Raw genomic sequence first — 23,968 nt, forward strand, 5'->3', positions numbered from 1 at the left:
TTCATGTGACTGTCCTATGACAGATACCAAAACAAATGCTGAATAATTTATCTTATGAAATAATAAAATACATGCATGGCTCTTTTTTTATTGTTTAGTGTTACTACTGCATATCAGAAAATCTCAATATGGACACTAAACGTAAGTGATATTTTATATAAATATACTGACATCTTTGTTTGTTGCTTTGACAAGATACAATTGTTTATGCATATTTTTGTTTGTTTTTTAATGTCTGCTACAGCACCAAAGAAGGTAAGATGCTTATATTATTAATTGTGCACAGCAATTTATTGATTAAATAAAAGGTTAATTTTAAAGAATGACACTGATCATACTGTATATTGACAGGACTGCGCAGCTACCGAGCATCATGTATGAATACAATACCACTCTTCTACATATCAATTTTACTTCTACATAAACTGTTAAAGAATTTTTCCACTTTATGCTAATCATATTGTCATATTTCCTTTGTCACAGAGCTCAGATGAAGAAGGAGGCAAGGTAAAAACTATTTCACTATTTACAACTATTACTGGTGGGGGGGGGGGGGGGGGATGACGCAGTTTTAAAGGATTCATTTGAATCCTTGAACTGACATCTGTTACTTTGACTCTGTCTTATAGGGGAAGCATGGAAAGGGCCAGGAGAAAGGGAAAGGTCAGCATGGACAAGGTCAAGGACACGGTCATGGTCACGGTGATCATGGGAAAAAAGGATCTGAGCAACCAAAAGGAAAAAAATGAGACTAAAAGTTTAAAGCCTGAGGCTATACGATGGTCCATGCAACAAAAACTGGGTTTCAGTTCAACTTTGCATTCAAATAATGAAATTAAAAACCCTTGAAAAAACTGTCTTTCTTTTGAATCATTGAGCATGAATGTTTTTAAATAAAAATCTGTTTGGAAGCAATAAACAAGATTGTGAAAGTGTGCTGTGCAAGAACCAAAAAAGCCTGAGATACTGCGCAAATGACACCCAACACAGCTGGCATTAAATTCCAGAAATATTAAAAGGTTTGTTGAGACATCTTGTCTTTGACAGCAGGTGTTACGTAATGAACGGTTTGAGGATTACTGTATAATTAACCTACAATGGAACCAATTACATCAGTACGGGTTCTGCACATTTGGTACCCTAATTATCAAACTGAACTCTAAATGCATGCCATTTTCCATATAAAAATGGATAAACCATACAAACAGACCATTGTGTAAGGAAGTCCTCCAAAAGTGAGACATACTGTGGCAATGTTGACCCTTACAGGATTAACAACTGGAGAGGGCTTCATTTAGCACTCTTATAAAGTATGCATGTACCAGCAGGTCCAGAAACTCAAGGGCGTGTTGGGAAAAAAGTTTAAAATCCAACAAAGTTACATTTGGGGCCTATAATGGAACACACACACAAAAAAAAAACTTGCCACCCACCTTTTAGAATTTAGAATGAAGACAAATCTAAAATTCCAACAACTAAACAGTCCAAGACCAATTTCTTTCTAATTAATTTCCTAAAACCATTTAAAAATGCGCCATGAACCAAACCAATTAGCTAGCAAATAAAATAAAGCAAAAAAGGCTGGATTTTATGGCTAAGAGAAATTACCAAAGCATTGCATAAAAAGAAAAGGAGCACCTTAAGTCACATGCATACACTGAACAGCGAACTCATGGGAGTGCTTTCACTGTAAAGGGCTTGGTGCAATTTGTTCACTGAATTAAGAGCATCATGGGTTACAGTTTTTCCCACCAGGAACATTACACTAAACCATGGCAACTTGTGGAAATAGTTTAACTATGAGCCACAAAAAAAATAACGTCAAGGCAATTTAAAATGGTTATACAAATTGTACAACCAAGTTGATACTTGAAACTGAAATTATAAAACTGTATTTAGTGCCATAGGCACAGTTTTTCAAAAGTAATCCAGTGGGATTTCAGATCAGAGCTTGGAAATTGATTTCTCAAGATTAAAAGAGGGATTCCATACTAAGATTAGAGCATGTAATGCAACTTGCATTTGATCTGGAGCAAATATGCCCTTTGGGTTTAAAATGTCCATTTGAGCCAAAAAAAATAAAAAATAATATATAATCCTGATCCCAACAAAAGGGTGTATTCAGAGGTGATTACTCAAACCCTGGTAAACTGGATTTGGTAATCCTGACATTTGGATAAGTGAGCAACTGCTGAACTATTTTGGGTGGGGAATATAAAGGAGGTAAGGTGACAGTCATGTGCCCAAACTGAAAGCACAAAACTACACAAGAGTCAGAAACAAGGATTGGTTCCCAAATCTTATTGAGAAACTTTATTTTGCCCTTGAACCATTATGGGACCAAGTGATGCCTTCCCTTCCCACTGAGTGCCTGGAGAGAGAGATATAATTTTTAGAGCACTTGAAGGGGTCAAGCAACCTTAAAATCAAGAGTTACCAACCCCTATAGGGAGCAGCAGCAATTCCACCATCAGGACCACATGTTGAGTCACAGCAACCACAAACTTGACCAGCAGCAAACCACCTGCAACAGGACAAAGACACCACCTTCAACATGAGCAAAGTCAGCTTTAAAATAAGATAAAGTGCAACATACCCATTGGTGAAAGAACAAGATTTGTGCTGAGCGTCACTGGGTGCAGAAGCAATAGTTGCCTTCACAACACACGTTATGCAGATCTGCAAGGGATGACAGACAAGTCAGAAAGCCAAAGCAGATTGGAAGAGAAGTCGAATCAACTCATGCGTAGTGCATACAGAAGGACTGGAGCTCTCCTGGAACATGAATGCCTCCAGCTGGATCTGGACCTTGTCAGCCTGGGACCGAGGCATGAAGCGGGAGCTGGAAGCTGTAGCCTTGGCATCCACAAAGCACCTGATGAGGTCAGCACAAAGGGTTACCCATGAATATCAATTCTGAGAGTCACAGGCAAGTTCTAGTTGGTTGACATTAAGTGATAAAACGGTTAAAAAAGGCAGCCCTATAGAGTCAAGGGCCATGACCTTACCCATAGTTCTCAATGAATGAATATCTCGGAAGGGAGTTCACGTCAGGCACTTGAGTGGCCACACAGCTGTCCACAAACACATGCAGAGGCATGTGATTGAACTGTTTCACAGATGCCTCAATGTTAATAACGCCACCCAGGAAATAAAGGGATGAAGGCCTCTGATAGGACCAATCATCTACAGAAAAGGGAATACTTTAGGCACAGCCACACACACACACACAAAAATATATAGGTAAAGGAATTTTATATTAAAAACCTGTATCAACCCATCATGAGCTTCAGGGAGAACATCAAGGCTTCTTCACCAATCTCCGTTGAGGCATAAGGGACCCATGTTGGCCTCAAGGCATCACTGCTTAATCCCCGGCCATGAGTTACAACTGCAAATGATGTGACCAGGAATGCTGTGGACTCTTCTAGACTTCTTTCTCAGGTTTGGCTCCAAGATTTTGCATAAATGTTGAAGAGACTAATTGGCCATATGACTAGCAATAAATATTAAATTATCGTGGACAAAGCTTGTTTTAGCCAGCTAAACACCTGGTGCTCTTGTGAAAATGGCCAGCTGGTGGCGCTTGAAAGCACTTTGCAAGGGCAGAGTTTTTCCAGCTGAGATACTTTGATACAGAATATCCATGGCAGTAATGTGTTACTACTAGTATCTAATTTTAAAGAATATTACTGAATTTAGAAAAGCAATAAAAAGCAGTAACTTCTCTATTATTGTTGTTTGGTTGGTTTACAAGTGGGATGATTGGTCGGCGTAGTTTTTGTCCCGCCCCTCCTCCACTGTGATTAGATGGCCTGGTAAAAAATGACAGTGATGAGCGCTGCCCTATTGCCCAACGTTAAACAGTACAAACAAAAAACAATAAAGACAGGGCAAATCAACTCTTGAAATATTATGGTAGGCCTGCCCTACATAGTGCATCAAAATGCAATGTCATCAGTTTGCCTAAATTACAACACAGATCATTCAGATGTTTTACGCACCATTTACACGCGGTAGGGTAGGGAGCAGGTGTAAATTTCTTTCCTACCAACTATTTTGAAAATACAAACATTGTCCTGACTCCGAAAATTCACGCCAGAATGGCTTTACGAACGATTTACACAAATTAGTTCTGCTCGTTTCATGAATGAGGCCCATTGAGCGGTTAATCACCGTCGTGCATTAGTGATGACAAATAAAATAGAAATGGCTTGATGCAGCACAAGAGATGCAGAGAACTTGATCTTGACTGTTAAGAAACTTTAATACCATCACATAAATCTGCTTCAAAATGAATTAAAAATGAAATTACAACATTGGGTGCGTTTACGTGGACGTTCTTAAGCAGATTATGCCCAATAAGCAGACAATGAACATAGTCATGTAAACACAGTGACCAGTTCTCTTTTATCAGAGAAAGGTGATGAACGGTGTAAGCATAAACCGGTTGGGACAGGTAGTTTTCTTCCTCTTACCTCGATTTTGCGCTGCATGTAAACATATTAACCTGCTTTGTCGGCTTATTAGAGCGCGTATGTGATAGGTGATGACAACGCAAAATTAAAGCAGATTTAAATGCATCCAGACAGAGCTAGCGTTTTGCATGAAATAAGGACCGTCACAAACGCAGACTCGTTTAAGACCCCCTTTCCTCCCTTACCCAATCCAAACAAAAATTCCATCACGTGACCACATGTGCTGTGTTATTGAGTGTATGCCATGCAAAATCTGATTATTTTTTCTTCCTCTGGAGAGCGTGTGGCAGCACTGGTAAATAGATGCAGCCCGGAGGGTTGCTCCAAAAGACAAATTTTGTTGCAGTGTACTTGAACATTTGTAATGACAATAAACTGTTATCTAATTAGTAGTCTTTAAAAAGTGTCACAGCCTGAAGCCTATTGTTTTATGCTTTATGGAACTTGCAAAGGTGCAGTAGGACTGTCAGTCACCACAGTGGCAGAATGAGGCAATTTCCAAGTCAAAAGCAGTTAAACCAGACATGAAGGAAAATGACAAGTCAGATACAAGCAAGAATTGATGTCAGTTTTATTGAGGAACTTTTTGCCCTTGAACCACCACAGGACCAAGTGTGGCCTTGCCTTCCCACTGAACACCTAGAGAGAAGAAAAAAGTTAGAGCAATAAAAACATCATACGCAACCTTAGAAATAGCAAGACTTCCGGTTTTGGATGCGAATTGAGTAGACGCGTCTACCTCGCGCTCCCGTACATTTCGTTTTTAGTTTATCAATTAAAAGTCCTCTACTTGTTTAGTCTTTCTGACTGTAAGGAGATAAGTTAAAAACAACGGTAGCAGAAAATGGCATCTAAATCAGCCAAACAAGCGAAGAAGGATACCGCCGCTAAAGACGATATGCCCGCGGCTCATGGCGAGGTTAGCATGTCGGCTTTGACTAGTTTATTGGAAGACCACAGAGCCGCTTTGGCTACCGATTTCAAAACGCTGACTTCGTTAGAGGCAAAACTTGACCTCGTACAGGCTGCGGTGTCGGACCATGGTCCACGAATAGCTTCGTTGGAATGTAACGCAGACCTCCTGAGTGAGCGAATTCACTCGCTGGAAGCGGTATGTGCCGAACTATCCGAGAACTACGGTAAGCTCAAAGCCAAAACCGCGGACTTGGAAGGCCGCAGTCGACGCAATAATATCAGGATCATTGGTTTTCCCGAGTCAGTTGAGGGTCCTCGACCCACAATGTTCTTCTCTGAGATGCTGTCCGAAATGATGGGTGAGCAGATTTTACCGTCACCTCCGGAACTAGACAGGGCTCATCGGGCTCTGACTGCTAAGCCAAAGCAGGGAGGGAGGCCGAGAGCTGTAATCGTTCGCGGTCATCGGTACCAGATCAAAGAGGCGGTGATAAGAGAGGCCCGTAAGAGAAGAGGATCCCTACAGTACCGGGGCATGCCGATCACCATTTACGACGACTACAGTCCTGAAGTTTTGGAGCAGTGCGCACAACATCGTGGGGTAATGGCAGAACTATACAAACTTGGATTCAAGCCATCTCTTTTCCCTGCAAGGTTGAGGATTCAGACCAAGGAAGGTGAGCAAAAGTTGCTTGCATCAGTGAACGAGGCCAAGGCATTTGTTACGACCCACCGAAGCGCCTGAGTGTTATGGTGGCTGAGTTAACGTTAACTTGAGTGGCGATTTGATTAGACTTTGTTGCGGCAGGGACCCGGTGCATAACACCGACGTATGCACAGAGCTTTCTGACGTTACATGGACAATTTTTTTGTACATTCTTGGGTTACATCATGCAAACATTGCTTCGTTTCTAACGACGTCTGCACTGTTACATTAGATCTGACTCTACTTGCTGATTTAGATTTATGTTCTTCATTTATTTTATTTTTGGGTTTCATAACTTGTTATACTGTCAGCAGGATTTTGATTACAATTTGTTTTTGCATTATTTATTTAGGTTTGGCCTTCGACTATTGCATCAGTAAATTGTACAAGTAAAGCTATGGATAGTTATGACATGGGTCTGCTCATATGATAAGCATACTACTTGATATAGTAAGGTTATCAATATGTTCTATATTGAGGATATTTTATTTTAAGGGACTGAGGATTATATAAGGTAAGGTGAAATAAGGAAGTGTGTAAATCACTTAGTTGCTGTTCTAGATGGTAGTTTAGTTGTTAATATAAAGTTCCTAGTGGGTTGGGTTGATTTAGTGGGATGGTTGGTGGTGGTGTCATACTGGCATTATAATCTCTATGCTTTGTATTTTTGTTGATTTTTTTAATTTTTTTTTATTTTGTGGCTCCTATTCTCCATTTACAACCCTTTGTTATTTACATTAATAGGTAGAGAATTGAGATTTGTGAGTTGGAATGTTAAGGGCTTAAACCATTCAGTGATATTGACTGTTTTATTATTGCAATTATTTTATTTTATCCTTTTTTTATTTATTTTTTTATTGTATTTGTATATTTTATTTTTATTTTATTTTCCAAATGAATGTAATACTCCTATATTGTTTACTCTTGCTTATCTGTTTCTTTATTTAGCTATTTAGAATTATCGGACAGTATGGACGCTATTGGTGGTGAGGGCTGGGGATTGTTAAATGTGATCTATAGTGTAAAAATCAATAATAAAAAAAAAACTTTGAAAGAAATAGCAAGAGATACTAACCTCCATAGGGAGCAGCAGCAACTCCACCATCAGGACCACATGTTGAGTCACAGCAACCACAAACTTGGTCATTTCCATCAGCAGCAAACCACCTGCAACAGGACCAAGACACCACCTTCAACATGAGCAAAGTCAGCTTTAAAATAAGATAAAGTGCAACGTACCCATTGGTGAAAGAACAGGATTTGTGCTGAGCATCACTGGGTGCAGAAGCAATAGTTGCCTTCACAACACACGTTATGTAGATCTGCAAGGGATGACAGACAAGTCAGAAAACCAAAGCAGATGGGAAGAGAAGTTGAATTTACTCATGAAATGCGTAGTACATACAGAAGGACTGGAGCTCTCCTGGAACATGAATGCCTCCAGCTGGATCTGGACCTTGTCAGCCTGGGACCGAGGCATGAAGCGGGAGCTGGAAGCTGTAGCCTTGGCATCCACAAAGCACCTGATGAGGTCAGCACAAAGAGAAACCCATGAATCAATTCAGAGTCACAGATAATTTCTTGTTGGTTGACATTAGTGACAGTTTTAAAAGAGCAACTAAAACGGTCCTATAGCGCCAAGGGCCATAACCTTACCCATAATTCTCAATGAAGGAATATCTCGGAAGGGAGTTCACGTCAGGCACTTGAGTGGCCACACAGCTGTCCACAAACACACGCAGAGGCACATGATTGTACTGCTTCACAGATGCCTCAATGTTAATAACACCACCCAGGAAATAAAGGTATGAAGGCCTCTGATTGGACCAGTCGTCTACAGATAAGAAAAGGGAACATTTTAGGCACAAATCACTAAAAGGATAAATAATTATTTTATTAAAAACCTGTACCAACCCATCATGAGCTTCAGGGAGAACACCAAGGCTTCTTCACCAATCTCCGTTGAGGCATAAGGGACCCATGTTGGCCTCAAGGCATTACTGCTTACATTTTGAAGCCTGTGGTTCATTAAGGGACCCATTAAATGGTCTCCCAGTTGCACGAGAAGCAGTTAAAGTCACAGAGATCACGTACCTTTGATAGTGGCACTGAACACCAACAACTGCACCCTCAGTCCGGGTAATCGGTGTACCTGCAAGAGCCTCAGGGGTGTAGGTAAGAGAGAAGGTGTAGACAAGCTCATCCTCATCCATCTGGAAGAGATTGAAGTAGTTAAAGCAAGAGGGTTTTTAAACAGATGCCACATACCAAGATAGGCTTGTTGTTTAAGACGCAAGTTTAGAACGGGGAAAACTGATTCCTCAAAACAGTCACATTTTTAACAAAACTCTGCCAAAACAAATAACCCATTTAGATTTGGGAGTCCTTACCATCAGCACGCTGTTGCAGTCCTGTAACTCGTACTCAAAGATGAGCACCTTAGACTGAGAGTCCTGACCAACAACAGGACATCCACCTAAAGACAGACCAGTTGGCTGGATCAAATGACCATTGAGAAACAAGTCCTGCTGGACCTCTACAAGAACCCGGTTCTCTCCACATTGAACCGCTACGCTGCTGGGAGTCACAGGTTGCCTCAACTGGAAGTTCACCGCCAACTCACTCTGCACCTCGGGAACGACAGGATACTTCCAATCCAAAGGCTTCACTGGACCCTGCAACAGCTGCTTCTCCTGAAGGCCAAAAGGGTCCTGTGCAAGGCCTCTGGAGGCAGAACCCAAAGGACTCTGAGCAACTTTCAAAGGGTTCCAGACCCCTGGAGGAGAAAGGGCAGGACCTCTGGAAGCTGGATCTGATTTTGGCCCCATGCTTCTTGGACTTTGACTGTAGCTCAAACTTCCCCATGCATCAGGCAGATCAAATGCAACAATCACAGCCACCACTAAGACACCTTTTAGAAACTCCATCATAGCAAACTTTAACACAAATGTCACAACACACACCAGTGCTTGGCTTTGCCATTTTGTACATCTTTGAATGAAGGTGTCACCTCCCCTTTTAGTTTAATTGATTACCTTTGACTCTGCTCTGGACCTGTAGAGTTTATGCATCTCTGGGATCCACAGCTCTGCACAAGTGAAACTCTGCACTTTGGTATGGCTGCGTTTACACTGCCACAACCCCCCCCCCCCCCCACACACACACACACACACACATACACATATAACCCAAATCAAATTTTGTTGCACGCATTTAAACACAAAAAACACATTTTTGCATCCATCATGAGCCAATCCCGAATGTGGTTTTAAATCAGATACATATCTGATATAAGGACATCTGACCAACGTCTAAATACGAATATCCGATTTGAATATCCATTGGAATTCCAAGCCACCACAAGGCCAGAGTAACACATTTGGCGCCAAAGATATCTTCTTATGTCGTACTATGAAGCAGATGTGCTCGGCCCAGCAATGAAGTGATACTCGAAAGTTTACTCAAAGATGCCTGATTAATTTAAATACATTTAAAGTCTGCACCCCCTGTATAGATAAAAAATTGTTATATTACAAATTACTATCTATAACCTAAATGTCTATGTCCTGGGATAACAGGACATTTGGTCACCCTACTGTTATTATCCAGTCTATCTGTTCTGTTAGATTGAGCTGCAAACATCCATGACAGATTTGAACTTATCCAAGCTTGAAACTAATCATGGTCACCCGACGTGAATTATAAAATCATTTTAGTACGCCATTCAAATCATGAGGGTCAACCATGTTGCATTGTAAAGCGATCACCAACAGAACCATTTTGGATGGAGATTAATGCAAACACAGATATCAGTTACCAGTCATGAGTAAAGTGAATGTAAGCCGGTGGGACAAAAAAAGAAACAAAGTACATGGTCAAAAGATCAGTGTAAATGCAGCCATTTGTCTCTCTTCAACTAAAAACATATGCATCGGGTTAATTTACACAACGCCATTTTGTGTGCTTGAAAACACAAATTTTACCATCGTCTGTGTAAACAACAAAAACGTGAAATTTTGAAAACAGATGTCATGCGCAATTTGGGTTTGGTGGGTGTTTCTTGACAAAGTATCAGCGCCGACTACTGGCCTGGCATGCATAATACAGCCTGTTTAGTACTTTTTTGAGAGATCCGTGTGAAAGGGGATCATGGCCCGTATTTATCAAACATCTTAGAATTACTCACAAGAACACTGCTAAGAATTGAAATTCTTGGCTCAAAGCTGCGCTTAAAAGTTAGTTATCAAGCATCCCAATCATACTTTAAGTAAAGTGTAGGACTAGATCTTAAGTGTCAGTCTTAGAGTGAATTTACGACACTTTGCTGTGCCTCAAATGGGATTTTGGATGATGTCATAGGCATGAACCAATCACTGAATAGATGTCCTTATTTAGGAATATTCTCAGATGAGAGGAGTTTACATCCAATACACATTTGACAATAAAGTTTTCAAGAGAATACATTATAATATACACATTTTAAATGAAAGATAAACATGTTTTCATCCATTAAATTAATTTTTTTAAACTGGTGTGCTGTTAAATGACCTGCCTATATATAGCCTAGATTTTTTTAATATATAAAATCAACCACCATGGATTCCAAAAGAAAACCGACATGGAAGGAGGAAGAAGCGATCGCTACTGCTTGCTGAATTACTCGAACAGTGTTTTTTTAATTTTACTTTTTATAAAACCCAACATTAACCAGTGCTAAAAAATATGATGTCTGCTATGTCCAAACGATACTGTTTGATGAACTATTTGTCGTCAAATATTTTGAACACATTCTCCCTCTATTGAAAGATTTGCGCACGTCTCTGTCTCCTCAGCGCCATCTCAAGCCCCTACTGGCAACTCCTAACCACTTGAGAGACCTCTCGAGCTGTCTTAGATAACTGGGAGAGTAAGAGTGATTCTTAGCTTTAAGAAATTTGATAACTTGCTTTTATACTTAAGTTTGAAAGTAGGAGTAAATTTAATGAATTCTCAGCACTTAAGACTAAAATAGCACTTTGAGAAGCTTGATAAATACGGGCCCAGTTTAACAAATATGCTGCGTTCATCTCCACTTTAAGACACGCACTTGCAAACTTCCCTAAGCACTTCCCCTCCACCCCACCACCATTTTGAAGTGCAACCCACTTTGTGAGGTGGACAAGGGAAGTTTATATGGAGAGACCCTTGCTCCCTTGATTTTGACCGAGGGAGCGAGTCTACTTCATATGTACACTTCAGGCAGCTTCATATACCACAATGCAATATGATTGTGACATCACCGCATATCACGTTTAATTTACCCCACCACAAACAACTCTATGATGTTTTTAATATTTTTTTAAACATTTAAAACAACCCAAACACACCTATATACATATATGATGCTGCTTTAAACAATTTTGTGAAGGAAAAAATACATCAATCAATCAACTCCATAGTGGATTCCAAGTGATCAATGGCTTTGGGAGTGCCTGTAAACATGTTTTTTTCTGCTGTATAGTTGGATATTTTAACATGGAGTCCAAGGAGATTCTGCTCCCTTCTGGAGCTTGTCCCTAGCAGCCAGTTGATGAATTGCAGTTTAAGTCACTTCCGTACTGGCGTCAAGAGAAACTGGGGAGGTTGCCGCTTGGTTTAACATTGTCATGTACCCTAAGGGTCATATGCATATACACACACACACACACACACACACACACACACTATAGGTGTGTTCAACTACAAGCTGTCTGAAGGCAACCGATCAGCAAGGAGCTAAAAACGGAAACATGAAGTCAGACACTTTCTGCTTCCTATAGTGATGCTTGCACAATGTTTGAATACTTTCACAGATGGCGTGAAATAAATGCAATATTTGTCAAATACACAGATGTTTCAGAGACATGATTGTTATTTAAATCTTTATGTACTGCTTACAGCATCTGTTTGTACAATGAAATTCAACACAAGACTAAAGGGTTACTTCAGCGATTAGCATATGGCTTTGTATCAGTAGAAACCCTGGAGTATATTCAAATAAATGTGCTTTCCCCCCTCATATCCCCCTGAGACACGAGATTTATGCGTTTTATTTCTGGAAAAATTCCTCCTATGATGCAAATTGACGATATTTGCCTCATAGGAGGAATGTTTGGCCAAAGGCTAAAGACTACAGCCAGCAGAGGGAGCCATTTCCACGTTTTGAACCCACGCATGGGGGATGGAGATCACACTCACAGCTCAGCTCGCAGCTGCAGGCACTCATTTAAATGGAGCTATGGTGATCAATGTAAGTCTTTTAACTTCTCAAATTAATTTCTATGAAAGGTAAGCTTGCAAAGACATGAACTGAAAACGCGCCAGACTGAACTCGCGTTGTGAATGTATGCCGCGAGTGTAGTCGCGATTACCTCAGTTCTCATCACGTGAGCTCATCAGCTTCTCACTCCTGCAGTTAGTGCTCAGTGCTGTGATACTCGCACAGTGACTCTCATTATATTGAACAGACACGTTCAGTTTTTAATTGTAGTGTCTTCTCCAACTCAGTCACGGTGGCTTTGGGAATGGCCTCACAGGGCAGCAAAGCATTCTGGGAATTGTAGTCTTTCATCCCCATGAGACAAAAATACATTTTCTGTTTTCTCAGTCTAGAAGGCACCAAATTCAAAAATAATTTCACATTTCTACTACATTGATGACCCAGTTTAAACAGTCATCTTCCCAGCACTGAAGTACCCCTTTAAGGAAGCTGGTTCTTTCTTTAATCAGTAGCCACCCACGTGTAAACGTAGCCCGAGTCGCTAATAGCACTTTGACGGCATAGGCGCAATCGCCATTCAGACAATTTCTAACTGGAGTGCACTGCTTAAGTCAGCCAGCAATCAGTCTGTGTGTTGCTGCATGAGTCAAACAAGCATTTGAATTAATTTAGGGAGCACAATGCAACTATGTCTGCAGTGCTTCATGGGACAAAATATTACCCTTAGAGCTCTTGCAATGATTTGCTTGCCAGATTCTTGAGCACCATGGGTAGTGTTTTTCATAAGGAAGTCTGCTGTTAAACACTAAAAATGATCGTTTCAAATACAGATACCAGTTAACCATGGAGCAGTATTTAAATGGGTCAGAGTTTAATATGGCCTAGCCTATGGTTTTATGCATTATGGGACTTGCAAAGGTACAGAAGGACTGTCAGGGTCACCAGTGGCAGAATGAGGCACTGTCAAAAGCAAATAAACCAGACATGAAGGAAAATGACAAGTCAGATACAAGCAAGAATTGATGTCAGTTTTATTGAGTAACTTTCTTTTGCCCTTGAACCACCACAGGACCAAGTGTGGCCTTGCCTTCCCACTGAACACCTAGAGAGAAGAAACAAGTTAGAGGAAAAACATCATAAGCAACCTTAGAAATAGCAAGAGATACTAACCTCCATAGGGAGCAGCAGCAATTCCACCATCAGGACCACATGTTGAGTCACAGCAACCACAAACTTGGTCATTTCCATCAGCAGCAAACCACCTGCAACAGGACAAAGACACCACCTTCAACATGAGCAAAGGCAGCTTTAAAATAAGATAAAGTGCAACATACCCATTGGTGAAAGAACAAGATTTGTGCTGAGCGTCACTGGGTGCAGAAGCAATAGTTGCCTTCACAACACACGTTATGTAGATCTGCAAGGGATGACAGACAAGTCAGAAAACCAAAGCAGATGGGAAGAGAAGTCGAAATCAACTCATGCGTAGTACATACAGAAGGACTGGAGCTCTCCTGGAACATGAATGCCTCCAGCTGGATCTGGACCTTGTCAGCCTGGGACTGAGGCATGAAGCGGGAGCTGGAAGCTGTAGCCTTGGCATCCACAAAGCACCTGATGAGGTCAGCACAAAGAGAAACCCATGAATCAATTCAGAGTCACAGATAATTTCTAGTTGGTTGACATTAGTGACAGTTTAAAAAGAGCAACTAAAACGGTCCTATAGCGCCAAGGGCCATAACCTTACCCATGATTCTCAATGAAGGAATATCTCGGAAGGGAGTTCACATCAGGCACTTGAGTGGCCACACAGCTGTCCACAAACACACGCAGAGGCACATGATTGTACTGCTTCACAGATGCCTCAATGTTAATAACGCCACCCAGGAAATAAAGGTATGAAGGCCTCTGATTGGACCAATCATCTACAGATAAGCAAAGGGAACATTTTAGGCACAAATCACAAGGATAAGGAATTATTTTATTAAAAACCTGTACCAACCCATCATGAGCTTCAGGGAGAACACCAAGGCTTCTTCACCAATCTCCGTTGAGGCATAAGGGACCCATGTTGGCCTCAAGGCATTACTGCTTACATTTTGAAGCCTGTGGTTCATTAAGGGACCCATTAAATGGTCTCCCAGTTGCACAAGAGGCAGTGAAAGGCACAGAGGTCACTTACCTTTGATAGTGGCACTGAACACCAACAACTGCACCCTCAGTCCGGGTAATCGCAGTACTTGCAAGAGCCTCAGGGGTGTAGGTAAGAGAAAAGGTATAGACAAGCTCATCCTCATTCATCTGGAAGAGATTGTAGTTAAAACAAAAGGGTTCCGCACAAAGATGATTGGGTGAACCATTAACCTTTAAGAAAGGTTTGTACCAGATGCCCTGGTATTACAAAGACAACAGCTATGTGTGCTGACACTCTTTGAGGACTTTGGAGATCCTCAACTAGAACAAACTGTTTACGATTTAGGAGTTCTTACCATCTGCACGCTGTTGCAGTCCTGTAACTCATACTCAAAGATGAGCACCTTAGACTGAGAGTCCTGACCAACAACAGGACATCCACCTAAAGACAGACCAGTTGGCTGGATCAAATGACCATTGCTAAACAAGTCCTGCTGGACCTCTACAAGAACCCGGTTCTCTCCACATTGAACCGCTACGCTGCTGGGAGTCACGGGTTGCCTCAACTGGAAGTTCACCGCCAACTCACTCTGCACCTCGGGAACGACAGGATACTTCCAATCCAAAGGCTTCACGGGACCCTGCAACAGCTGCTTCTCCTGAAGGCCAAAAGGGTCCTGTGCAAGGCCTCTGGAGGCAGAACCCAAAGGACTCTGAGCAACTTTCAAAGGGTTCCAGAGCCCTGGAGGAGAAAGGGCAGGACCTCTGGAAGCTGGATCTGATTTTGGCCCCATGCTTCTTGGACTTTGACTGTAGCTCAAACTTCCCCATGCATCAGGCAGATCAAATGCAACAATCACAGCCACCACTAAGACACCTTTTAGAAACTCCATCCTAGCAAACTTTAACACAAATGTCACAACACACACCAGTGCTTGGCTTTGCCATTTTGTAAATCTTTGAATGAAGGTGTCTCCTCCCCTTTTAGTTTAATTGATTACCTTTGATTCTGCTCTGGACCTGTAGAGTTTATCCATCTCTGGGATCCACAGCTCTGCACAAGTGAAACTCTGCACTTTGGTATGGCTGCGTTTACACTGGCACAAAAAAAAAATCTGACCCAATCTCATTTTTGCACCCATTCTGAGCCAATCCCGAATGTGGTTTTAAATCAGATACATATCTGATATCCGGACATCTGACCAACGTCTCAATACGAATATCCGATTTGAATATCCATTGGAATTCCAAGCCGATGTGCTCGGCCCAGCAATGAGATACTCAAATGATACTCAAAGTTTACTCAAAGATGCCAGATTAATTTCAATACATTAAGTATGCACCTTCTGTATAGATATAACATTCTTATATTACAAATTACTATCTATAACCTAAATGTCTATGTCCTGGGATAACAGGACATTTGGTCACCCTACTGTTATTATCCAGTCTATCTGTTCTGTCAGATTGAGCTGCAAACATCCATGACAGATTTGAACTTATCCAAGCTTGAAACTATTCATGGTCACCCGACGTGAATTATAAAATCATTTTAGTACGCCATTCAGATCATGAGGGTCAACCATGTTGCATTGTAAAGCGATCACCAACAGAACCATTTTGGATGGAGATTAATGCAAACACAGATATCAGTTACCAGTCATGAGTAAAGCGAAAGGAAACGGGGACAAAAAAAGTTAAAAAAGTTTATGGTCAAAAGATCAGTGTAAACGCAGCCATTTGTCTTTCTTCACCTACAAACATATGCATTGGGTTAATTTACACAATGACATTTTGTGTGCTTAAAAACACAAATTTTAACATCGCCTGTTTAAACACCAAAAATGTGAAATCTTTTAAAACTGTTGGATTGGCCAATAATGGTCAACAATTGGTTATGAATTCCTTTGATTACCCAGCAACACGTCCTACAAGCCTTTTCAGATCACAGGAATATGTTAGGGAGACCAATGCTGCCATGTCTGCTAGGGCTGCACGATATTGGAAAAAAATTACATTGCAATATTTTTTTCCCTAACGATATATATTGCGATATCTAGAGCCATCAATCCAGACTTAAGTCAATAATTACCATTCCATGTTATTAATAATTTCAGTAATAAGCAAGCTTCATTACAAGTGACAAAAGTAAATGTTGGAAAGTATGTGTAAACATGAAACTAAACCTCCAGTAGGTGGCACGAGGTGACGTCTTAATGAGTCACTGAGTCGTTCATTCGAACGCTGAATCGTTCACGCTTGTTGCTATGAGTGAGACGTGTTATGGTTCTGCTGTGAACGATTTTCGCTGCTGAAATAGAACAAAAACACTAAATATTGCATCTAAAATGTAAGTGACTATGTGAATGTTAATTAGGTTGTTTATGGAACTGTCATATGAAATCAGTGTCATTTTCAGTCGTGATGGTATTCAGCAAACAGCTCGTGTTGTAATTTCTCCTCGAGAGGCTTCACGAGCGCCAACAGCGTGACCTTATCGTCAGTTCATTATATATTATCTAGTATCAATCGCCACTTACAGTAAATTAATGCACAAACATTCTTGCATTTTGCGGAGTTGCTAGTTTTTTTTTTTTTTAATCAGGCTCTTGTATGTCAAACAAGTAAAGTTCTCTTTCACTTGTCCCAGACAAGCGGTAATGTTGAGCCCTGCTTTGTATTTGACGTAAAGATTTTTGTGGTGCCGTTTTAAGTGATCAGACAAATTGGTGGTGTTTTGTTTTGTGGCCACAAGACTCCATGCAAAGTATGTCTTTTTGTTCAACAGCCTCCTCCTTGTTAGCCTGGTTTTACCAGACTCTCGTACATTTCATTTGTTCATAGAGTCTGGCCACTCTCCATTGACAAGGGTTTATTTCCGCGAAGGCGGGCACCCTGTTGAGGTTTAAAACTATTGGATCTGCCCTGAGCCACTCTGGATCTGCCATAACCAATCGCTATCGTTTGGTCGTGACGTATGTCATGCGCCCTTCGCCTGTTTCACTCATGGAAATAAAAGTGCACTTGTGCATCCCACCTCAGTGATAAAACTATAGGATAAAACCTAAAACTCGTGCATTCGGATTGTGATTTATTCACGCCACGGTGGACAGGAGAGCTTTGTGATCGGGAACGCGGCGCTCACGCAGTCCGTAACATCATTGTATGCTGTAAATAAAATGTCATATGCTTGGTATGATAATAAATGGTGCTATAAATAACGGACCAATTCAAATGTTTAAATGCTTTTATTTTAATTTGTTTGAGCGGTGATGAAATGTATTGCTCTTCTAAATACTTGCCAGCATTTTAAGGAAATACAAGTCTAGAAATGCATCCTAATAACAGCAAAGCAACCGTATGGTGTTCTGCAGTGGTCAAAAATGAACAGTGAATACACTGTTACAAACAGTACATACTGTGAATACACTGTTACAAACATACAAACAGTGAATTTTGAAGTGATATATTGTTGAAAACTCAGAGATGTGGATTCGGACAGCTATTACATCAACACGACCTTGCGTTTGTCAAAAGCAGCAAGTTAGGTAACTCGGCCGGGGATTTTTACGCGGGTGGTGAGAGACGGACGGCAATAAAATAACTGACCAGTCCCTGTAACTTAAATGATGGCAATACCTTCCGACCCCACGAGAAACAGTTACCGTCCGAATAGCTTCAGCCAACTCCTTCATCACTAACGAAGCAATCTGGAAAATCAAACTTTTCCCGAATTTACCCTGTTGGAGGGCTACAACATCATGGCCACCAACAAACCCCAGCAAAGACTGTTATTGCTCCAGCTTTAACTTCTGGATGTTCAGCAGTGGTGCCACAATGCAAGGAATGGTTTAGTTTGCATTTTCTCCGCCGCCATTACTGAACTACATCTCAAACTAGTGCTCGACATCAACGTCATCGTTCTCAGCCACTCCCTCTGGTCACTGATTGGACCGGTAAAAATTTGTTCGGAGAAAACCTAAGACTACACAGCAGTCCCAGACGTAGTACTGAAGGAAAATGAAAATTGAGCAGAAGTACATAAGAGGGCAGAGCCAGGCTACCTCCTTGTAGCCGAAATAGTCCCAAAAAGATTTCTGGTACAAACCTTTTTTTTTTTTCCCCCGTCGGCAGATCCTTTTCGTTGCGCATTTTTGCAGTGAACATTTGGCTGTGATCGGTGAGCAGCAACACAATCACTGTGCAGGCACACGGAACGTGCATGTCACTCCAGCAACAAACTGGTGTTTACTGTGTGCTACCCTTCTCATCACATGTTCCAGCGATGTGACTATCACGCACGTCGCAATGTCGATGTTTAAACCGAATATTGTTCAGCCCTAATGTCTACATTGCTTCATGGGATAAGGCAGTCCCTATAGAGCTCTTTTGGAATGATGCTCACGTGTCTTATGGGTAATGGTCTCTTAAGGAATTCTGCTGTTAAACAAAACAATAAATACCCGGTTCAAACATATACCAGTTAACCATGGGGCAGTATCTAAATGGGTCAGAGTTTAAGATTCCCTATGGAGAAAGTGAAGGTGTCAACTTCTGGAAGCCTATGGTTTTATGCTATATGGGACTTGCAAAGGTACAGAAGGACTGTCAGGATCACCACAATGGCAGAACAAGGCACTTTTCAAGTCAAAAGCATTTAAAGCAGACACAAAGGAAAAATGACAAGTCAGATACAAGCAAGGATTGATGTCAGTTTTATTGGGGAACTTTCTTTTGCCCTTGAACCACCACAGGACCAAGTGTGGCCTTGCCTTCCCACTGAACACCTAGAGAGAAGAAACAAGTTAAAGCAATAAAAACATCATAAGCAACCTTAGAAATAGCAAGAGATACTAACCTCCATAGGGAGCAGCAGCAATTCCACCATCAGGACCACATGTTGAGTCACAGCAACCACAAACTTGGTCATTTCCATCAGCAGCAAACCACCTGCAACAGGACAAAGACACCACCTTCAACATGAGCAAAGTCAGCTTTAAAATAAGATAAAGTGCAACATACCCATTGGTGAAAGAACAAGATTTGTGCTGAGCGTCACTGGGTGCAGAAGCAATAGTTGCCTTCACAACACACGTTATGTAGATCTGCAAGGGATGACAGACAAGTCAGAAAACCAAAGCAGATTGGAAGAGAAGTTGAATTTACTCATGAAATGCGTAGTACATACAGAAGGACTGGAGCTCTCCTGGAACATGAATGCCTCCAGCTGGATCTGGACCTTGTCAGCCTGGGACCGAGGCATGAAGCGGGAGCTGGAAGCTGTAGCCTTGGCATCCACAAAGCACCTGATGAGGTCAGCACAAAGAGAAACCCATGAATCAATTCAGAGTCACAGATAATTTCTTGTTGGTTGACATTAGTGACAGTTTAAAAAGAGCAACTAAAACGGTCCTATAGCACCAAGGGCCATAACCTTACCCATAATTCTCAATGAAGGAATATCTCGGAAGGGAGTTCACATCAGGCACTTGAGTGGCCACACAGCTGTCCACAAACACACGCAGAGGCACATGATTGTACTGCTTCACAGATGCCTCAATGTTAATAACACCACCCAGGAAATAAAGGTATGAAGGCCTCTGATTGGACCAGTCGTCTACAGATAAGAAAAGGGAACATTTTAGGCACAAATCACTAAAAGGATAAATAATTATTTTATTAAAAACCTGTACCAACCCATCATGAGCTTCAGGGAGAACACCAAGGCTTCTTCACCAATCTCCGTTGAGGCATAAGGGACCCATGTTGGCCTCAAGGCATTACTGCTTACATTTTGAAGCCTGTGGTTCATTAAGGGACCCATTAAATGGTCTCCCAGTTGCACGAGAAGCAGTTAAAGTCACAGAGATCACGTACCTTTGATAGTGGCATTGAATACCAACAACTGCACCCTCAACCCGGGTAATCGGTGTACCTGCAAGAGCCTCAGGGGTGTAGGTAAGAGAGAAGGTGTAGACAAGCTCATCCTCATTCATCTGGAAGAGATTGAAGTAGTTAAAGCAAGAGGGTTTTTAAACAGATGCCACATGCCAAGATAGGCTTGTTGTTTAAGACGCAAGTTTAGAACGGGGAAAACTGATCCCTCAAAAAAAGTCACATTTTTAACAAAACTCTGCCAAAACAAATAACCCATTTAGATTTGGGAGTCCTTACCATCAGCACGCTGTTGCAGTCCTGTAACTCGTACTCAAAGATGAGCACCTTAGACTGAGAGTCCTGACCAACAACAGGACATCCACCTAAAGACAGACCAGTTGGCTGGATCAAATGACCATTGAGAAACAAGTCCTGCTGGACCTCTACAAGAACCCGGTTCTCTCCACATTGAACCGCTACGCTGCTGGGAGTCACGGGTTGCCTCAACTGGAAGTTCACCGCCAACTCACTCTGCACCTCGGGAACGACAGGATACTTCCAATCCAAAGGCTTCACTGGACCCTGCAACAGCTGCTTCTCCTGAAGGCCAAAAGGGTCCTGTGCAAGGCCTCTGGAGGCAGAACCCAAAGGACTCTGAGCAACTTTCAAAGGGTTCCAGAGCCCTGGAGGAGAAAGGGCAGGACCTCTGGAAGCTGGATCTGATTTTGGCCCCATGCTTCTTGGACTTTGACTGTAGCTCAAACTTCCCCATGCATCAGGCAGATCAAATGCAACAATCACAGCCACCACTAAGACACCTTTTAGAAACTCCATCATAGCAAACTTTAACACAAATGTCACAACACACACCAGTGCTTGGCTTTGCCATTTTGTACATCTTTGAATGAAGGTGTCACCTCCCCTTTTAGTTTAATTGATTACCTTTGATTCTGCTCTGGACCTGTAGAGTTTATGAATCTCTGGGATCCACAGCTCTGCACAAGTGAAACTCTGCACTTTGGTATGGCTGCGTTTACACTGGCACAACCCCCCAACCCCCCCCCCCCCCCCCCCCACACACACACACACACATATAACCCAAATCAAATTTTGTTGCACGCATTTAAACACAAAAAACACATTTTTGCATCCATCATGAGCCAATCCCGAATGTGGTTTTAAATCAGATACATATCTGATATAAGGACATCTGACCAACGTCTAAATACGAATATCCAATTTGAATATCCATTGGAATTCCAAGCCACCACAAGGCCAGAGTAACACATTTGGCGTCAAAGATATCTTCTTATGTCGTACTAAGAAGCAGATGTGCTCGGCCCAGCAATGAAGTGATACTCGAAAGTTTACTCAAAGATGCCTGATTAATTTAAATACATTTAAAGTCTGCACCCCCTGTATAGATAAAAAATTGTTATATTACAAATTACTATCTATAACCTAAATGTCTATGTCCTGGGATAACAGGACATTTGGTCACCCTACTGTTATTATCCAGTCTATCTGTTCTGTTAGATTGAGCTGCAAACATCAATGACATCCAAGCTTGAAACTAATCATGGCCACCCGACGTGAATTATAAAATCATTTTAGTACGCCATTCAGATCATGAGGGTCAACCATGTTGCATTGTAAAGCGATCACCAACAGAACCATTTTGGATGGAGATTAATGCAAACACAGATATCAGTTACCAGTCATGAGTAAAGCGAAAGGAAACGGGGACAAAAAAAGTTAAAAAAGTATATGGTCAAAAGATCAGTGTAAACGCAGCCATTTGTCTTTCTTCACCTACAAACATATGCATTGGGTTAATTTACACAATGACATTTTGTGTGCTTAAAAACACAAATTTTAACATCGCCTGTTTAAACACCAAAAATGTGAAAAAAATGTAAACTGTTGAATTGGCCATGAATGGTCAACAATTGGTTATGAATTCCTTTGATTACCCAGCAACACGTCCTACAAGCCTTTTCAGATCACAGGAATATGTTAGGGAGACCAATGCTGCCATGTCTGCTAGGGCTGCACGATATTGGAAAAAAATTATATTGCAATATTTTTTTCCCTAACGATATATATTGCGATATCTAGAGCCATCAATCCAGACTTAAGTCAATAATTACCATTCCATGTTATTAATAATTTCAGTAATAAGCAAGCTTCATTACAAGTGACAAAAGTAAATGTTGGAAAGTATGTGTAAACATGAAACTAAACCTCCAGTAGGTGGCACGAGGTGACGTCTTAATGAGTCACTGAGTCGTTCATTCGAACGCTGAATCGTTCACGCTTGTTGCTATGAGTGAGACGTGTTACGGTTCTGCTGTGAACGATTTTCACTGCTGAAATAGAACAAAAACACTAAATATTGCATCTAAAATGTAAGTGACTATGTGAATGTTAATTAGGTTGTTTATGGAACTGTCATATGAAATCAGTGTCATTTTCAGTCGTGATGGTATTCAGCAAACAGCTCGTGTTGTAATTTCTCCTCGAGAGACTTCACGAGCACCAACAGCGTGACCTTATCGTCAGTTCATTATATATTATCCAGTATCGATCGCCACTTACAGTAAATTAATGCACAAACATTCTTGCATTTTGCGGAGTTGCTAGTTATTTTTTGTTTTAATCAGGCTCTTGTCTGTCAAACAAGTAAAATTCTCTTTCACTTGTCCCAGACAAGCGTTAATGTTGAGCCCTGCTTTGTATGTCGTAAAGATTTTTGTGGTGCCGTTTTAAGTGATCAGACAAATTGGTGGCGTTTTGTTTTGTGGCCACAAGACTCCATGCAAAGTATGTCTTTTTGTTCAACAGCCTCATTCTTGTAGCCGAAATAGTCCCAAAAAGATTTCTGGTACAAACCTTTTTTTTTTTTTTTCCTTCAGCGGATCCTCTTCGTCGCGCATTTTAGCAGTGAACATTTGGCTGTGATCGGTGAGCAGCAGCACAGCAAACCAATCACTGTGCAGCAAGGTTATTTTCGTAAACAAAAACTGAAACTAAGACTAAAACTATTGTTCAAAAAACATTGTTCATTTTCGTAAACTGAAATAAAAAAAAAAAATCTGAATAAATAAAAAACTAAAACTAAACGAAACTAACTTCTCTTACTAAAAAACTAACTGAAATAAAATAATAATTAGCAAAAATAAATATTCGTTTTCGTTATTAATAAGCTCTCTTTAATGTGGTGGAAAATCTGACTATGGCGGTTGAGGGAGTGTCTGTATATTGCGCTACAGCACGTGAAGTGATCTGGGGAGATTAACCGCTGTCCTGTGACGGACGCGTGCAGACAGGCAACACATCGCTAGTCCTAAACGGCAGTTCACAAAGAATCAATGCGTCCGTGGCAGTGAAATGGGAAATAACACAAGGTAATGAGATGCACGTTGAACTTCTTTTAACTTAAGCTCACTGTTTTAGAATGCCGTTTCGAGAGACACAGGCGCAAAAGTCAGCAACTAGTAGCAAGTACTAGCCTACTGTGCGTTTGAGATTTCATGTTTGCATAATATTGACAGGCTCAAAGGTGTTATCATAATCATTTACTACTAACAATATTATTATCTGTGTGGAGACATTTCCCCA

General features: G+C 41.1%; 3 protein-coding genes and 1 long non-coding RNA gene across 4 annotated transcripts; 1 reads left to right on the top strand and 3 right to left on the bottom strand.

The window, feature by feature from the left end:
* The first annotated feature begins 347 nt into the window (after positions 1 to 347).
* On the top strand, positions 348 to 922 carry LOC137090902 (uncharacterized). Its single transcript, XR_010907993.1, has 3 exons — positions 348 to 375; positions 484 to 507; positions 630 to 922. It is a non-coding gene; the product is annotated as an uncharacterized lncRNA (long non-coding RNA).
* Positions 923 to 5,030: 4,108 nt separating this feature from the next.
* On the bottom strand, positions 5,031 to 9,050 carry LOC137090499 (zona pellucida sperm-binding protein 3-like). The gene is made up of 8 exons (XM_067454460.1): positions 8,490 to 9,050; positions 8,194 to 8,312; positions 8,014 to 8,117; positions 7,756 to 7,933; positions 7,505 to 7,622; positions 7,339 to 7,421; positions 7,175 to 7,266; positions 5,031 to 5,117 (listed from the first exon to the last, which is right to left on the bottom strand). Exons 1-8 carry the CDS (start codon positions 9,027 to 9,029, stop codon positions 5,050 to 5,052), a joined length of 1,302 nt encoding a protein of 433 aa, XP_067310561.1. The 5' UTR covers positions 9,030 to 9,050; the 3' UTR covers positions 5,031 to 5,049.
* Positions 9,051 to 13,339: 4,289 nt separating this feature from the next.
* LOC137090498 (zona pellucida sperm-binding protein 3-like) lies at positions 13,340 to 15,393 on the bottom strand. Its single transcript, XM_067454459.1, has 8 exons — positions 14,827 to 15,393; positions 14,520 to 14,638; positions 14,340 to 14,443; positions 14,085 to 14,262; positions 13,834 to 13,951; positions 13,672 to 13,754; positions 13,508 to 13,599; positions 13,340 to 13,439 (listed from the first exon to the last, which is right to left on the bottom strand). Exons 1-8 carry the CDS (start codon positions 15,361 to 15,363, stop codon positions 13,369 to 13,371), a joined length of 1,302 nt encoding a protein of 433 aa, XP_067310560.1. The 5' UTR covers positions 15,364 to 15,393; the 3' UTR covers positions 13,340 to 13,368.
* A 3,786-nt stretch (positions 15,394 to 19,179) lies between these two features.
* On the bottom strand, positions 19,180 to 21,211 carry LOC137090500 (zona pellucida sperm-binding protein 3-like). Its single transcript, XM_067454461.1, has 8 exons — positions 20,645 to 21,211; positions 20,348 to 20,466; positions 20,168 to 20,271; positions 19,910 to 20,087; positions 19,659 to 19,776; positions 19,493 to 19,575; positions 19,329 to 19,420; positions 19,180 to 19,257 (listed from the first exon to the last, which is right to left on the bottom strand). Exons 1-8 carry the CDS (start codon positions 21,182 to 21,184, stop codon positions 19,187 to 19,189), a joined length of 1,305 nt encoding a protein of 434 aa, XP_067310562.1. The 5' UTR covers positions 21,185 to 21,211; the 3' UTR covers positions 19,180 to 19,186.
* Positions 21,212 to 23,968: the final 2,757 nt, after the last annotated feature.

This window comes from Pseudorasbora parva, chromosome 10, assembly GCF_024679245.1.
Source record: "Pseudorasbora parva isolate DD20220531a chromosome 10, ASM2467924v1, whole genome shotgun sequence".
NCBI lineage: Eukaryota > Metazoa > Chordata > Actinopteri > Cypriniformes > Gobionidae > Pseudorasbora > Pseudorasbora parva.